Source organism: Chelonoidis abingdonii, chromosome 4 (assembly GCF_003597395.2).
Source record: "Chelonoidis abingdonii isolate Lonesome George chromosome 4, CheloAbing_2.0, whole genome shotgun sequence".
NCBI lineage: Eukaryota > Metazoa > Chordata > Testudines > Testudinidae > Chelonoidis > Chelonoidis abingdonii.
The window spans coordinates 64,698,580-64,716,864 of record NC_133772.1 but is presented as its reverse complement, the minus strand read 5'-3'; the positions used below and the strand labels follow the sequence as shown (position 1 = coordinate 64,716,864).

Below are 18,285 nucleotides of genomic sequence, written 5' to 3'. Positions count from 1 at the left end.
TCCTTATTCAAATCACTCATTAAAACCCATTAATCCTGCAAGACCTATCCTTCTGCTGAAACATAACTTAATTCCATCATTGTAAAACACCTCTAAACCTAGTAACAAACAAAATACCTAACTAAGAGAATTTTGTGGTGTATCCAGTGTTTACCACAAACTTTCTGTAAGAAATTGTGCCATGAAAGGATGTATTATGCTTTATTTTTAACTGTTTTCCCCCCTACACCATCTATCTTTTTCTCCACTGCCTAGGGATCCTGGTATTCAAATTCTGTTTTCATATATTTTTGGTGTTTATTTGGGGGAATTTTAGAGTCTTGTAACTTCTTAGAAACACTTTCCCCTTTCTAAGATTCTTTGAACAGTGGCAGCCTACATTTGAAAAGAATTTGCTTGTTAGAGCTGCAGGAAATAAACACAATTTTTTAAAAATCAAACAAATACGATATCTTTTTAAAATAGTCTCCTTTTATTGATCTTATCTTACCATCCCACACAAAAACAGCCATTACCACGATGCTTTGTGTGACCAAGACGAGAAATGTGGAGGAAAGGAAGAGGAAGTGACACAGGATATAACAGGAAGTGACCCACAAAATCTGTAGTTTACAACATGAAAAGGATGTGAATTACACTGCAAGTCCCTATCTGAGAACTTCCCCCAAAGCATTATCATTTTGTGGGTTCAATTTCCCTCCTCAGAGTTTTTTTTTTTTTAAACAGATTTTTTTGGGAAAAAATAGCTATAATTTTATAAGCTGTTTTCAGTTTAAACTTAAAACACAAATCTGTCTCATATATTTAGTCTTGCTTCACATTTTCCTGTAAAGCACTCCAAAAATGGCTCTATATAAATAGTCATGGACACATTCTATGGTGGGAATGCACATTTGTATTTGTGTTCCAGGATTCAACGTCAACCATTTAGATATAGCCCCAAGGTATGCCAGCATCTTAATGGGAATTTCCAATGGAGTTGGGACATTGTCTGGAATGGTTTGCCCTATAATTGTTGGAGCAATGACAAAGCACAAGGTAAGCTGTAATGTGGTTTTCAAATAATTCTCATTAAATTCAAGAGGATCAGTTTAATTCCACTAGTATTAAAGACAAAACCCATTCCTAAACTTACTTTCCATATCCCTTAACTTCTGGCTTTATCCACTAACCATCCAGCACTTTGACTTCCTGGAAATCTCTGAGCAACCTTCATTGCATGCCACCTCAGTCAGAAGTCTTCCTTGGCTTCCTCAGCTCTGTTGAATTTCCCAGACCGTTACTATTTTTATTTGGATATATATTACCCTCTCTTAAAGTAACCAGTTCCTTCATAGGGAAACCATCACCTTCCGGCACACAAACAAGTATTTAAATTGTTTAGATATGTGTCAAACTTGCTATTAATTTTATTTCAAGTATGAATTTGTTCATTTTTAAAAAACAATATTTAAAAAATATTCCCGGATCAAATAGTCCTTGAAACTTTTCATAACTAAAAGTAAAGTACCAAAAGGAGGATACGGTCTAGTGACTGAAAGTACTCATGGAAGAGAGAACAAGTATAGTGTTGGGGAAAGCGGTAATAAAGCTGACTGTATTGGAAGCAGTGCATTTGTTTCATGATACTCTGAAATATAGTGATGTTTTCCTTTATTAACTGGTCAACATTTTTCATAGGGACTCCCTCTTATCCTCTTTGATGTCAATAGGTGTTTGCCCATAGTTTTCAATGGTTCCAAAATTTAGGCCTAGAACTGGAAACAACAGTCCAGATTCTTTGGTCTAGCTGAGCAGTGCTTGACAAAGATTTTGCATTTCCTCAATACTGGGGCCAGTCCAGTCCATAGCGTATGTTAGGGTAGTTGGTGGCAGAACCTCACGAGCAACACTGTTTTCCTCTCAGATGCCAGCAGGTGGGATTCCTCAGGCATAGTGATATTTCTCATGGTACAAAATATGCTGGGTTTCCAATTGTTTTGCACTACACTTAGCAGTGTAAGAGAGTCAAAACAGACCTGAGTATTGGGTCAGATATTTTGGTTAGCTTGTCTCGTTAACTTGTGCATATGAATTAATGATGGTGGAGGTGACTTTTCATTGATTTTTTACAGAAGTTAGCCAATAAGTAAGAGAAATATCTTGCAGTTGTACAAATTGAGCTTTTAGACTAGGATTATCAGAGGAACCTGAGGGAGTTGGGCCCTTTTGAAAATTCCATCCTCAGTGCCTTAATCAGCCCTTTTAGTTCAGAACAGCTATCAAGTCTGTGCTGCTATTTTGACTTAGCAATACTCTTCTTTACAGACACGTGAAGAATGGCAGTATGTCTTCCTTATTGCTGCTTTAGTGCATTATGCAGGAGTTATATTCTATGGCATATTTGCTTCAGGAGAGAAACAACCTTGGGCTGACCCTGAACAGACAAGTGAAGAGAAATGTGGTTTCATTCATGAAGATGAACTTGATGAAGAGACAGGGGACATTACTCAGAATTACGTAAATTATGGTACCACTAAGTCTTATGGTGCTATGACCCAGGTCAATGGTGGTTGGCCAAATGGTTGGGAGAAGAAAGAAGAATTTGTACAAGAGGAAGTCCAAGACTCATTCAGCCATAGGGAAAGAGAAGATTATTCATAACAAATCTCAATATTGGATATATTTTGTAGTGTTTGTGATTAAATTCATTGTGATTGTTTACACACAAAGAATGTGGTATAAACATGTAAACACATATCAGGAAGGTCTAACTATTTAAAAAAAAGGTTACCATTAAAGTGCAATCTGTATGAATTGTGATAGGTCATCACCTCCACTCGGGTGTATCCATTCTATAAACATTAGAGTTTTAAGGGTTTACTGGTCAAAACTATAGAGGCAACTAGATACTTTCAGTATACATGAGCTAAAGCTCATAATTAAGGATTAAAGCACAACAACCAACTAAGTTGGCACATCTAATAGTCTGTTCAGAAAGCCAAAACTACTTGATCTTTAAAAAATGCACTTATATATTTGTTACACGGTATTGGAAGAGATCATAAACTGATTGTGTTAAGTATACACGTTTACTCAGTAAAATGTAGAGATTGTGTGTTTGGTCTAAGATAAGGACTTTCTTCAAGAAGAAAGGATTCAGTCCTAGACGTCTATAAGGGTTTGATACAGTTCTCTTCAATGGGAATTGGATCATGCTCTAAAAGAACTAAATAAGGCATACTGTGTTTATTGTGATTACATGCTGCAGGCTACTCTGTGATAAATAAAGGAATTTATTTGGGTGTTTTATATCAAATGTTTAGGCACAAATTCTTATTTGTATTCTTTACAGAATATAATGAAATTATAGTATGTGTCACATTCTTCCTTACATTTACCAACCAGTATAAAAACAGCATACAATGTTCAATCTGAATTTTCATGCAGACTGTAAAACAACCTTTGCAAGAAATACTTTCAGCGTATTTTTAGTTATAGTAAATTACTTTGTACTGGTTGCAAATCACTTTAGAAGAAAAAGATATACCCTACAAAAATATGTGCCCCACCAGATAATCCAAAGTAAAAATTACCAGGAGCAAGTAGCCCAACACAAAATGGATGTATTTGTTTTGCAGAATATTTTGAACTAAATGAAAGAAACAGAAAATAATTTAATCATCTTTCTTCTCTTGATAGTTTTCCTATTTTGTCATACTGTGGCACAGTTGTATAAATAGATAAAAGTTTATTGAAGATACTGTAATTATAGAAAATGTTATTATTTTACAAAGCCCTGAATTCAAAAATGTATTTGTCAAATAGAATTCTAATGAATGCTGAATATGAGTAACAATCCTCAAAATAAACCAAAGTGGCAAATAACTAGTGATGGATTTGGAAGAGTATTACTTCTACTTTCATTATGCTTGTCTTCTCTTAGAATAACTCAAGAAGAATTGCAACATTAGTGTACCAAGCAATAAGTGCAATGCATTATAAAGTGCATAATCTTTTAGTCTATATAGTACCTTTATATTATGCTTGTTGTAGACATTTGGGATTGTTGAGATTAAAACCAAACCAAACCAAACCAAATTAAAGTTAGCAACACTTGACTGCTTCTTAATGCTCTAAAAATGACAATGGTGATCCATTTCCCAACTCAAATCAAATGATTATCATTGTATGTAACAATCCATTCTGGATTTTTTATCTGTTCATTGTATTGTGCTAGTGATTGAAGGCCCTGCTATTGCAATATACAACTTGAGGATTGTTTCTTCTTCTTTTTTTAAATGCAAATCATACCTTGACCTTAAGGGAAAAAAAATATTTTGCTTTGTGCCTCAAAGTGATGTAAAATGTGACCATAGCTTTTGCTGTGTTTAATGAAAACGTGGACTGTGTCACTTTTGTTGCTGCAAAAAGTGTTAATAAAATGCTCTATTTATCCTTTTATATAAAAAAAAGGATATTGTAATCTTTTTTGTTTGTTTGGGATGCAGAGAGGTATAAACAACTTGAATCACATTACTACAATTACTTATTCTGGGGTATGTCATGAGCCCTGCTGTGTACCTATGCAGGGAAGTAAAAAGATATAAAGAGCCCTGTATGGGCTATTCACATCACCTATCTATACAGATGTGTAGTAAGAGAAGCAGCTGCTATCAGGTTGTTATTCCCCCTCAGGGCTGCCCGGGGGGGGGGGGAGCGAGTGGGGCAATTTGCCCCAGGCCCCACAGGAGCCCCCATGAGAATATAGTATTCTATAGTATTGCAACTTTTTTTTTATGGAAGGGGCCCTCAAAATTGCTTTGCCCCAGGCCCCCTGAAGCCTCTGGGCCCATTGTTCCCCCTTCCTCGCCCAGGTAAATGAGGAGTGTGGAGGAGGGATCGGGAGCAGGTGGAGAAACATGTTAGCCAGGGCTGCAAAGCTGGCACACAGAAGGAAGTAATCTGTGCTAGCAAAAAGACTGGTGCACTTTACTACCCCCCTGGAATGAATGAAAAGCCGGGCTCAGATTGTGACTCACGGAGCTGAAACCGCTTCCTGCCCTGTCTCTACTACTCTACCCCTTACCTAGGCTAGTACAGCATGTAGGGTTACAATCCATCCCTCTGTAGCAGTGGATCTCAACCAGGGGTACACATACCGTGGGGATACACAGATGTCTTTCCAGGGGATACATCAACTCATTTAGATAATTGCCCAGTTTTACAGCAGGCTGCATAAAAAGCACTATGAAATCAGTACAAACTAAAATTTCATATAGACAATGACTTGTTCATACTGATCTATATACTGTACAATGAAATGTAAGTAAAATATTTATATTCCAATTGATTTATTTTATAATTATATGGTAAAAAAGAGAAAGTAAGTAATTTTTCAGTACTTTTGTATTTTATGTCTGATTTTGTAAGCAAATAGTTTTTAAGTCCAGTGAAACCTGAGGGTACGCAAGACAAATCAGACTCCCGAAAGGGGTACAGTAGTCTAGAAAGGTTGAGAGCCACAGGTCTATAGACAATCTCAGTAGAAATCAGTGAAATGCCACAAGTCCCAGAATGAGGGTAGGTATTTTTTAATAGGAGCTTAATGGTGTTCAATTGATTTTACCCTGCAGGACAGAAGGAATTGTAGGGCGCAAAAAGATTAGGCAGAATGATTTTTGTCCCAGACTTTCCCACTCTTAGGCTAGGCTGGTTCTCAGAACACAGAGCCAGGTAACATTTGAAGTTATCTTTAATTGCTTCTGTGGGTCAGGGATGTCATGACGGAAACATGCTGAAAGATACAGAACGCATAATAAATAGCACCAAGAATACTCTGGTATTATGGTAGAAAGTGAACAACTCTGAAAATGCAACTAATTAACAAAATAAAAATCAACTTGTCTCAGTTTTCAATCTCTCTCAAAGCTTCTGTATTTTCAGGAATTATTTCCATCACATACTTTATCTAAGTTCAGGCAATATTTTTTCTTACTAGCTTGACATCTTCTCATTTCTTCGAACAGTGGCACTTTAATTTATCTATTAAGTACTGCCCCATTCATCCATACAGAACTCAGAAACCCAACAATTACCTTATTTTACAGGACGAGGAGAGCTCTGCTATTTTAAAGGAGATTTTTATAGGAACTGGAATATCTTCTGGTTTGCCAATTTTTTAGAACTATTGAAAAGAGTTCTGCATATTTTACAAAACTTTCTAGAATGTCTGAATATATAAGACTGGGCAGTGTTGTAATATTCATCCATCATTTAAAAATAACGTATGTACCACTTTTCATCTTCAAAGCCCTTTATTAACACTAACTCGTTAGCATACAAAGCATCTAGCTGATTTTTTCTGTCTCTTCAAAAGATATATCCCCTCCCTGAGATTTCTCATTAGTCCTCCATTTCCTTTTACTTTCTCCTCACTCCATCCCCAGGGTCTCCTGCCTCCAATCTTTCTCTCACCTCCTGGTGCTTTCTAGTCCCCTGAGCAAGGGGAAACAAATCTATACAGCAGGTCAGGAGGAGGAAGGGCTGTAGGCTTCTTCCCTACAGATCTGGGGTCTGTTATGCCCAGGAGCCAGCCAACAGCAATGTGACCTAGGAGGTGAAGGGGAGAGACAGACTATTGTTTGATCCGGGGGACCATTAAGCAGCAGGAGGGCATGTTTAGGGAAAGGGGAAGCTTTTTCATTTTTAACTCCCCTGGCATGGAGACGGCAGAATTGGGAGGGAAGTGAGAAGGGAATTGAGGGACATGTCCCCTTCCCTTCCCATCTTGGTGATTATATGTATGCCTCCCTCTGTTTTAGACTGTAGCCTCACAAAGTATCATTACTTACACCCCCCCCCCCCGCTCGCCTCTCTTTGACTGTGCTAATTCCAGACCACAAGTCCCAGTCTTTCAATCAGTTCCAGCGACTTCAGCTGAACTCTCCTAGCTTAAGTACATGCGTTGGCAAGGCGAGTGCAGGAATTTTGCACCTAGGAGAAACTTCCACCTCGTGTGCGCCCTTGCACCATTGGTTAATTGAGGGGGCACAGATCCCAATAGAGCCTTTTGACCAGGGGCCGGCAGCCAGGGGCTGCTCCCCAGGACCAGGTCGCCTCCTCCCTGCCCCCTGAATTCCTCCTGGAGGTACACAGCATCCCATAAGCCCGTCCCCATCCGCACGCCCAGGGGGCCTTCTGGCGCTCTGAGTCCACTCACTTTCGCTGGGCTTGGGCCGCTGCAGCCAGCTCCGGGCAGGACGGATAGACACATCTTGAGGCCTGGAGAGCGCAGAGCGGTTCGCACTGCGAGGCACAGCCATGGAGGAGCCAGTGCGGCGGAGGGGGCACACGCCCTTGAAACGATGCAGGCGCTGCTAGTGGGGCAGTAACCGCACCTCCCGCCACTCCTTCTGCAGGGCTGTGCGCCTGTGCCGCGGATTGCCCTGGGGGGCTCGCAGTGCAGTCTGCAGCATGCAAGGCAGTGGAAGTGGCCAGCCCCCCATGTGCCCGCGGCTTCCCCCATTTCCTAGAGTTATCATATTTCAACAAAATCACAAAAGAACAGCGGGAGAGCCCCTGCCTGCATCCACTCCCTCCCAATTTCCACACCCGTGACTCTGCCCCCGCTCAAAACCCAAAGCCCCCCTCCTGGGCACATCCTGCCCCTTATCTTGCCGCCCAGACCCCACCGCCTATCCTAAGGCTCCCTGTTCCTTGTTCCCTCTGACTGCCCTTTCCTGAGAACACAAAGCCCCTACCCATAACTTTCCCTAGGACGCTACCGTACCTGTCCCCCTTACCCTACCCCTTACCAACCCTTAGTCCACCCCCCCACCCCCAGACAGACCCCCCAGACTCCCACGCCCCATCCAATTGCTCTCTGCCCCCTGACAGGACCCCCCAGAACTCCCGACTCATCCAACCCTCCCTCTGCTCCCTCTGCTTCCCCTTACCATGCCCATGCCGGTCACACACTGGCTCCAAGTGGAGGCAAAACACACTGCTGGGCTGCCACGTGCGCAGCCCCTCCCCTGCAGAGTGCTGAGGCAGGGGATGGCGGGGAGCTCCGGGAGGGGCAGCGGTGGTGGCTCGCGGGAGCCGCAGAGCCCGAGCATGGCCAGCGAGGAGCTGAGGGGCGCATAGGGACCGCAACCCTCATGCATCTGCTGCAGCCTGCAGGAGCCCTTGGGGTCGGGGGGGCGGGGCGCGCCAGGCCACAACCCGGGCAAGAGAGGCAGGGGGGCACAGCTGCTCCCCGCTAGGAGTGCCACTGCTTTTGCAGGGCTGCTTCCCCCCATGCTGCACCGGCTCCTTCATGGCTGGGACTCGCCACCCCTGCAAGCCGACACACTGGCTCTCCGGTGCTCCGTTTTTTGGCGCCCCCAACTACTTGGTGCCCTAGGTGACTGCCCAGTTCACCTAGTGGTTGCACTCGCCCTGCTGCCTTGCCTTTTAATCTTCCCTTTATTCCTCTGCTGCTCTGCTTACCTGATACATGTGACTTGGTGGCTGTGGTGAAAGGAGGGGAAATGAATTGTCACACAAGTCTTCACTGTCCCAGTTAGCCTTTAAATTGGCAGCATTAAATAGATGTCAAAGTTAGTTTTGCCATTGACTTCAGTGGGGCCAGGATTCCACCCTCTATATCTAATGGCAGTTCTGTAATGATTTCACATGGATGTTATCACTAACCTAATGACCACTATTTATATTTGAAGCCACAGTGGCAGAAACCCTTTCCTGTTCACATGTACTCTTTGTTGCAATGATGAAGTTATCATAAAAGACTTTCTGCCTTCAGAAGTGGTCATGAAATTTAGTGGAGCAAATTCCATGAAAATGCCTTTATATGGAGAAAAAAACCTTCAAGGTAAAGGCTGCATTCTAAGTCACAAAAGAATATCTGTGAATCAAAATGAAATCCCCCTTCGGTATGAAGCTTAGAATAGGAACAAATACTGAAGTCAGAATAAATGTCACAGTTCAAAGCTGTTCTGTTTGAAAGATCACATCATAGTCTTAAGTCACCAGTTCTGAAAGATAAAAATGTTTTGTTCCTTTCAGTGAAAGCTATGTGGGAATTTGAAAGGCTGAGTATTTATTAGTCCAACTCTATATTAACTATTTAAGAGCAGGTGCTTTATCTTTGGATTTCCTTTGCCCTCTCAGCTTGTTTAAAGAATAACTCACACTGCACTCTGAGGCCACGTCTAGACTACGCGCTGTATTGGCACGTTAAAATCGATTGCTCGGGGATCGATATATCGCGTCTGATCTAGACGGGATATATCGATCCCTGAGCGCGCTTATATCGATTACAGAACTCCACCAAAACCAACGGAGTTCCGGAATCAACATGGCGAGCCGAGAACATCGATCCCGCGCGGTGAAGACGGGAAAGTAAATCGATTTTAGATATTCGATTTCAGCTACGCTATTCTCGTAGCTGAAATTGCGTATCTAAAATTGATTTTCGCGCGTAGTGTAGACCTGGCCTGAGATTTAAAAGCAAATTATAATGAACCTAGAACTGCACTGGACTACTTTGAATTGAATTTGAATATCTATGTACATTCTCTCCAAGCCACTGACTGTGTCTGATGTTACTAGTCTAGTTCTTCGTAATAATTTTTCAGTGTGCCTTCACCTAAGGCACAGCACAGAATAATCACTGGCTGGTATTGTGCAATTGTATATATTTACATTTGTGTATCTGTGTAGCATATGTAATTAATTAAATCCAGCCAGAACCCCTCGTTGTGCTCTTCTCCCATCTTTGGAGGTAATGCTATAGAAAGACTGCTAAGTAATGCACCCTTTTTAGGGTTTTTTATACTCCCACCCCAAATCTGAGTATTGTTCAAAATTTCTAATTTTGGATTTTGATGTATAGCAACCCCTGTGGAAAAAGCCATGGATAATCCATCCTCAGGCAAGTCATTGCCTGCAGGAAAGGGAAGACTAATGCTGTCTGAAAGGCAGAAGTGACCACACTGGAATTAAATTTTAAATATTAACATTTAAAGATAAATAAGAAATTACAGAAAGTAAAACAAAGATGGTGTTTAGAAAGTTTAAACAATTAAATGTAACAAAGCAGCCTAGATTCTTTGCTACATCAAACTTCTGTTCAGGCAGCAGTGAGGGAGGGGGAGAGTCAAAGAACTGGTAAAGCTCTCTAATTTTCAGCAAGGATCTTGCACCACCCTGAGCCTGGGGGCTGCTCTAACTTCTGCCAGCTGCCAACAGTCCCTAAGAGACTGTACATCAGATGAGCAAAACTGGAGCACAGCATGCTCCAGCTACATCCCCATATTGTCTATTCTTGTCTATGATGTGCCCTCTGCACAGGAGCTAAGTGACAGCTGACACAGAAGTCAGCTATACCTGCTCCACATCAGTGGAGAACTCCCCCACAGCAGGAAAATTCTCATCTGGACAGATCTTCTGGGTGCTTTCCAGCCCATCATGATAAACTTTTCCAGAACCCATAACTCAAATCACAGTAAATCAAAGTCTTATAACAAAGTGATAAACTTACTCTAATTCTATGCTATTCTGTGGAAGGCGGGGGCCGGGGGGTGAAGGTGGCTAGGTTTAGCACCAATATAGCTCATGTATCCTTAAAACAGGCATTTATCTATTGCTAGAAAAATTATGTATAAATCAAAGATTTCTGTCAGTGAGAAATCACAGAAAAGTAATGATAAGTTAGACATTGCAACAATGACTTAATTTACTTAAATATCAATCCTGTTAAAAATTACCTTCCCAGATAATGACAATTCATAGTCAAGCTTTTTCTAGTCATATACACACACAAATATCACAAACCAACTTCAGGTATGCACTTGGGGACTGACCCATAGCCTACTGAAGCCCTTAATGATTGAAAGCTATTTCTAACAATTTTTTTTATAATTTACCATAGGCCAGCTATAACCCAAATCTTTGTGGAAAAGAAACTCTTACATTACTCAACTATTAAACTCTTTGGCGCAAAAATTTCTGCTGCCTTACATAATTCAATGGATTTATGCTGGCAGCTGATTTGATCCTTTATCCAATAATTCATCACTTAGTAAATGACTTCTATCCTAATAAATCAAGCTTTTGGTATTGTTTATGAAGCTATCACTTTCACATGATAGTATAAATTGAGTGCTTTGAAAAATCTCTCTTCTCAAATTTCCTTAGGTAAGCATGCTGTTTTTAACTATCTTTTCAATGCATGTAAACATAGCTGCCTGCTAGAAGCCTATGCTGAACTAGTGTAATGAATTTCCCCAGTCTTAGCAGTTTTAGCCGCTTATTGACTCAAAACTATTTCCATACATGTAGGATGAATCTTTTCATGAATTCAAGTACACATTATGGCTAGGATTTTCAATAGGGGCAGAAGGGTATTAGACACTCAATCCCACTGGAAGTCCATATCAATTGTACATCTTTAATGACTTTGTAAATCCCAGTCCATATGTTTTAGTCATTTACATGCTTTTTATTACTCAGCTTTGAACTCTTTGAAGTGTTGAACTTAGAATAACCAAGTAAGCACTTAGATAAAAGAGGTACACATAGAAACTTACAAAGCAAAATTTGCATGTAGATAAATTCTCCCAGCCTAGTGTGACCATTTGAAATGTCTCGTCTGATTGGGCAGCGATCGATCCAGCGGGGGTATAGTATAGATGCGATAAATTGACCGCTGAGTGCTCTCCAGTTGACTGCAGTACTCCACCAGAACGATAAGTGCAAGCAGAGACGACGGGAGAGCGTCAGCTGTCGACTTACCGCAGTGAAGACATCATGGTAAGTAGATCTAAGTATGTCGACTTCAGCTATGCTATTCACTCAGCTTTTCCCTTGAAAGGCCAGTTTGTTTTTTACTACAGAGTTATTCAAATGATATTTTACCAGAAATTCTAGGACCCATGACAGTTTGTCTTTCAGATTGTTTAGAAGAGGTGATGTTATCATCAGCTTTTGCTTGCGTGGGTACTTATCTTTCAACTGTGGGAGTCTTTGACATCGATGCACAGCATTCTTCTTACAACAGCTCTTCTCTCAGAGGTTATCACTGATGAATTTTTCTTTCTGCTTTTAGGCTATCTGTTCTGTACCATACTAGCGTAAACTGTACAGTTTTAACATTTCTTATGCTACTGTTATAGTATTCATTTTTAATTAATTTAAAACAGTTAACATTGCTTCAGAGAGCCTTTTAGCTCCTGTGCTTCACTTTTCACATTGTGTGTAGTCAACTCACACAGTTAAGCACATGCTTAAGTCTTTGCAGAATCAGGGCCATGGACAGTTATTCCAATATAATTTTTCCTAAAATATATCCAGTGAGTTGATATGTTTTATGTTTCAGACACTGCATCACTCAAGTCTTTGTTTAGCATTCTCAAGATTCCTCTTTTAGGTCTGTCTGTCTCACACAGATGCACTATACCATTATCTTTCCATGACATTAGGTTTCTTTTTCTAACACAGAGGATGTAGAGCACTCTCTTGGCATGAGCAAGGGGCTCTGTTTCGTTTGTCATTTGTGTCTTCATGTAGCTATTCCAAGCTTTCCCCTCTGAACTCGTCGCAGCCAGTGGTGGATTGATGCATGGACCTCATGGGGACTGTGCCCAGGGGCCCTGGCCAAGTTGGGGGCCCCCAGAGGGGCACTGAAACCTGGGTAGAAGGGGGGGGGGCACCAGTAGGGTGACCAGAGCCCCAATTTTTTAGGGACAGTCCTGATTTTGGGGTCTTTTTCTTATATAGGCTCCTATTATCCTCGTCCCCTCTCTCAATTTTTCACATTTGCTGTCTGGTCCCCCTAGCCACTAGTGCCAGAATTGTATCCTTGTGCCCTGATCCTCCTCTTCCCCTCCAGGCCCAGCTCCCTGGCCAGGCCAGAAGTTGGAGCCAGACCATGGTGAGAGCTACCCAGGAAGCCTGGGCTGCTGTGGGGATTCTCAAACTCTTCACCTGCCCAGGTGCCACAGAACAGCTTCAGCCCATGTCCCCACCTGATTCTGGTGCCCATGGATCCCCAGAGTGTGGAGAGTCAAAATGTTCTTTGTTAACATGACCCCAATAAATCTTAATCCATCTCTGACCACAGCCTTTTCTAACTCTGTTCGGAAAGCAGCTCCTATTACTGGATTCCCTGTCACCGCTGGAGGCAGTCAATGTTTCCTTGTAATGTAAGATTTATTTTCCAAAATGCATAGACCTTTACACAACTCCCGGCTTAGCATGGCTGCACAATTGCGCAGCATCTGTTCACAAATACACGCAAGGACATGTTTTTCTTTGTCTTTCTACTAACCAGGTTCAGCAGTTCAAACAATGAATGTGTTCCAATGGCAGCGTGCAAGGCATTATAAAGACTCCAGTACCTCTGGTCTAATGAAAAGGAGTCAGCATGATAAGATGCATTGCTTGTACCCTGAAGATCAGCTGGCAGATTCTGTATACATAGGCTAATGAATGGGATGAGCATTTGAGACAGGCATACAGTCTAAGTGTACTTGGCTAGGTGATGAGGACCTCAGTTCATTAAATGCAGACTAGCTTGAATTCAACCACAGAAGTGCTCTGACAGGTACTCCTGCAGCCTACATAACTAATTTCTAGGTAAGCTGTCTGCTGATTTTCCCTTGGAAGGTATTGTGTATGCAGGAATAATATCATGGTTAGAAAGTTATTTATTTTATTTTTCAGCCTAACTAAATACATGAATGAACCTAATCAGAAATATGAGCAATTTACTCCAAATGGTAAATATCACATATATGAAGAGGACAACAGCATTTTTTGGACGAAAGGTGCTGTCAGAGATTAATGCAAGTCTGAAACTCCTGTTAAAATTTAATGTAATTCTGTCTAAAGTAATCTTCTTGCATGCACCCAAAAATATAGCAGAATGTGCCTGAAGAGAGATCTTAGTGCAGTGATTCTCAAACTTTTGTACTGGAGACCCTTTCACACAGCAAGCCTCTGAGTGTGACTCCCCCTTATACATTAACTCCCCTTTTAATATATTTAACACCATTATAAATGCTGGAGGCAAAGTGGGGTTTGGGTGGAGGCTGACAGCTTGAAAAAATCCCCACCAATGTAATAACCTTGTGACCCCCTCGACCTCCAGTTTGAGAACCCCTTTCTTAGTGGATATGAGGAAAATACTTCCTTAGTTTTTGACAGAATCCTGATATTTCCCCATCTGTCCCATGAAGAATGTGTGCAAGGCATCCCTTGAAAACACAGCACTTTAAATTGAACAAAGACTTCAGTAACAAATATGATCAGTTATGTGCAATCCATAAAAAGTTTGGAGGTTCATGTTCATTTTGGTAGCACCTCAAATTTTGATTGCTTCTCTGAAGCTTGCCCCATCGATCCATCCCTCTTAAGTCTGTAAAACTGGGCTGGATATCTCAAGAGAGTAGCTCATATTGAGGTGCTATATCTGGAGACTCTAACATATGGTCCGGGTTGAACCCAGGACTGTAGATGTGTCTACCTGCCATCACTTCACACACCATTAATTGGAAGAGAGCTGAGTTTGGAGAGTGTTGTAGGCTATGCAAATTGATTCAGCAAGTTGCTACTTATTTAGACTAGATACAGTGAAGTACTTAAAAAGTTCATGCCAGTCCTAGAGATATCACCAGCTCTAGCAGTATTCTCCATTTTAAGTATAGGGAATATCCTTGAAACCAGAATAAAACTTTTAAGTGCCTTTCAGTTTAATTCTAAGGTGAAATATGAAAAGTACCTTTCCTCAAGCAAGGAATTTCTTTCACTTATTCAGCTTCTTCTTTCCCACTCATTTTGTGTCTGTCAGGATGTCCCACAGCTGGGAAGGCCATGGAGCCAAATGGAAGAACAGCTGTCAGGACAAGAATGACAAAAGACAAAGCTGCATAAAGTGAAAATAAAACTTGGCAACAGAAAATAAACCAAATTAGAAAATGTTCCAATAGTGAAAGAGACTTGGGGTAAAATTACAAGGCTGCCATCTATTTAGGATTTGTCATATATAGTTGGTAAAAATGTGTCAACATAGGATAATTGCCATACCAGCCTTGATCTAGATAATTGTATAGGGATCAGGAACAGCCTTGCAGGTGGGCGACTGCCCAGAGCACTGTGGTCAGGGGAGGCACTGTGATTAAGAGGCAAGAGGTGGGGCAGGCCTGGGATGCAAGGCCATGGAAAGGAGCTTGAGGTACTGTGGAGGTGGGGAGGGATGCAGCAGGGCCCGGAGATGATGGGGGGAGCCTGGGAAGGCAGCAGAGGCCAGGAGCAATGAAGGGATGGATGGGTAGGCAGGGTCCAGGGGCAAGGGTGGGGAGCTGGGGTAGGCAGTGGAAGCCAGGAGTGATGGGTGGGGGGGGGGCAGGAGAGGCAGAAGTGGCCGGGGCAATGGGGGAATGGATGAGGAGACTGCAAGAGCTAGAGGTGATGGGGGTGGGAAGCCCTGGGAGGCAGTGGAAGTCAGGGGTGCCATTTTCCCTAAGGCTAGCCCTCACTGGGGAATGATGTTTTTCTTGAAGGCTAACACTAGGACAAACAATATTTTTTTCCAATCTCTAATCCATTCAATTTGAATTAGAAAATGCAAAATATAATTTTTCCAGTAAATATTTCTAAATGTTGCTTTTCAGAATGAAAATTAAGTTGAGCAAAGAGAAGCTTATTTCAAACCTCTACCCTTTTCTTCTTATTCCTTCTTCTCCATGTCGGAGTGATTGATACTTTAGCAAAGACTGTTTATCATTATCAATATGCAGGTGAAGAGCCAAACTGCATTTAAAGGATGAAAATCTGTTTGGCAATGTGAGAGAAAGTATTAAAGCAGCAGCAGAAGCATAAGATGAAAGCTGACCACCTTGATTTTGCCATTTTAAGACTGTCATGGAAACAGTGCTCCACAAATGCTCCATGGATGATGAGATATAAGGAAATGGGGTTATGGGGAAGAGGATATGCAAATGCACTCATAGATAACTGGCTGACTTGGCCACACAGTGGTCCACACACACACAGCCTTGTTGTAAATCATTCTTATTTGTAGCAGGAATGTAATACAGGACTGCACATGGGGCTGATCTCTGACTGAAACCAGATTTGGAAAATGGCCAGGGTATATGCACAGACGTATATGGAGCCTGCCTCCTCTGAGCTCGTTACCTGAATTATGTGAGTTTGGATGTGTTGGGCGGGGGGAGAATTCTTACATTGCTTTTGAAGCATATATATGTGTCCATTTTGTGGGGAAAGAACAGATTGTGACACTTTCCTCACATTAGCCAGGATTGGGCCCACAAGCTGGAGTGCAGCTCCACATTCTTTCCTGAGTACCACTGTTGAGGCCCACATTGAGTACTACCATATTATCCAAATGGTCCAATGGAATTCAGTGGAACCACTCATGATATAAAATAATAGTCAATATGGCTAAGAATATCTGAAAATGTGTCAAAAGAAAAATTTGGATTTTGCCTATTTAATTATTTTTTAAAAGTATCCACTTTTTGTCAAATCAAAAACAAAAACAACTCTCACACCTGAAAACCAAAAAGAGCATCATGAAAAATTTTGTCTGACCAGGGAGCCCTGCAATATAAGGAAACTGGGGACATGAGGTACCCAGATTATAGCTTACATGCAGCACCTGCTGGCATTTCTCAATTTATTGTTTCAGTTATAAAAAAGAAATTTTCACTGAAAAATTTTCAAGCAGCCAAAATATTTGGTTTTCATCCAAAATTTTCCGGCTTTTAAGTTTTCACTGAAAAGTCAGAATTTCATTGGAAAATTTCAGAGATAATTTTTTAAAATTATATTTTAATTTTCATAGGAGTATTTGGTGGAAGAAAAATATTCTGACTATTCAGCATGAGGACGCAGATCACAGTCTGGCCCTAAGAATCTAGCAGTGCAATATATTTTTTGTCTATATATACACTAAACAGTCATGTTTAAATTCTTTGCTTTATGACAAATCCTGCACACTTGGTAATGCACATCTATGTAAATTAAAAACATCTAGCATAACATATAATAATAGAGTTTCACTTCCATAAGTTGCATGTACAAATCCTCATGGAACTTTTCATCTTATTATTTTAATCAACTTAACCTGACATTCAGTTGCTGAATTTACAATGTAGTAAAAATATTTAGAGAAAAATGTCATAGAGAAACATTATTTTGATACATTGTTACTATTTTTAGTAATATTTCAATCACATGCATCCTGTTACATTAAACTTCTTGTTTCTTTCCAGACATAATCTCTTTAGAACTTCAGAACCATACTGAGAAGCTTAAAATTTGACCTTGTCATAAATCAATAAGCCTTATTTGTCAAACTAACTAATCAGTTTAGATATTGAATATGTTCCACAGAGATGGAAATGAAAATGAAGACAATAAGAATTACCTTTTTGAATCAATAATTGTCACATGGTAATGTCTCTGGGTTTATTTCCCATCCTGTGTTTCATATGAATAAAAACAGCCAAGGCAAGACATCTTAAACTCAAGCGAGCATTTGTTTTTTTATTGTTTGTCTTAGAATATCTGTAGTAGGCTATAACCTTGTGCACACAATTGGTGAGAGCTAGCTTTATTGCCACAATCATATAGTGTATATATTACTAAATTTAATTACACCATGCTTTATTTAGGATGAAATCCTCTGGGCCATGAGTGATTCACTTGTTCTTGACCTACTTTACAGAATGTATATGAAGTCTATTTGACAAGATACAAACTGTACTTAATAACAGAAGATATAAAAATTAAAACATTCACCAGGGCCCTGATTCAGCAGTCCATCCCTATTCAGCATAGCATTTAATCATGTGTTTAACTTTAAGCATTTGCTTAACTCCCATTTTCTAAGAGATGGACATAAGCATGTTTTAAAACTTTGTCGAACTGAGGCCTATTCTCTGATAAAGGGTCAGAGGTTGAGAATCTGTTCACTAATAATACCCAGCTCCTGTACAGTGCTTCTTAAAAATAGTAGATCTCAAAGTGCATTACAAAGGAGGTAAGTATAATTATGCCCATGTTACAGATGGAGGGACTGACGATTGAGGTGACTTGCTTCAGGTCACCCAGCAGAGCCAGGAATAGAATCCAAATCTCCTGATTTCCAGACCAGTCTCTAGCAACTGGGTCACAATACCTCCAACAGTAAGAAGTGCAGTTGTGTGAAAGCCAGTGGTCTCAAAGCCCCAGGCTTTTGAGGAGAGAGCTGCAATCTCAAGAGGAGGATGTGAG

At 40.9% G+C, this 18,285-nt stretch overlaps 1 protein-coding gene and 1 long non-coding RNA gene across 2 annotated transcripts in view; both read left to right on the top strand.

Moving 5' to 3' along the window:
- SLC17A6 (solute carrier family 17 member 6) overlaps positions 1–4,423 on the top strand; it is a 49,753-nt gene extending 45,330 nt beyond the window's left edge. The window contains exons 11-12 of the mRNA XM_032775261.1: positions 911–1,038; positions 2,308–4,423. Coding sequence (XP_032631152.1) covers positions 911–1,038; positions 2,308–2,643 — 464 coding nt within the window. The 3' untranslated portion in view covers positions 2,644–4,423. The remainder of the gene's footprint in view (positions 1–910; positions 1,039–2,307) is intronic.
- The window catches only part of LOC142046759 (uncharacterized), a 347,351-nt gene that overhangs the window by 249,156 nt on the left and 79,910 nt on the right, over positions 1–18,285 (top strand). The window lies entirely within an intron of this gene.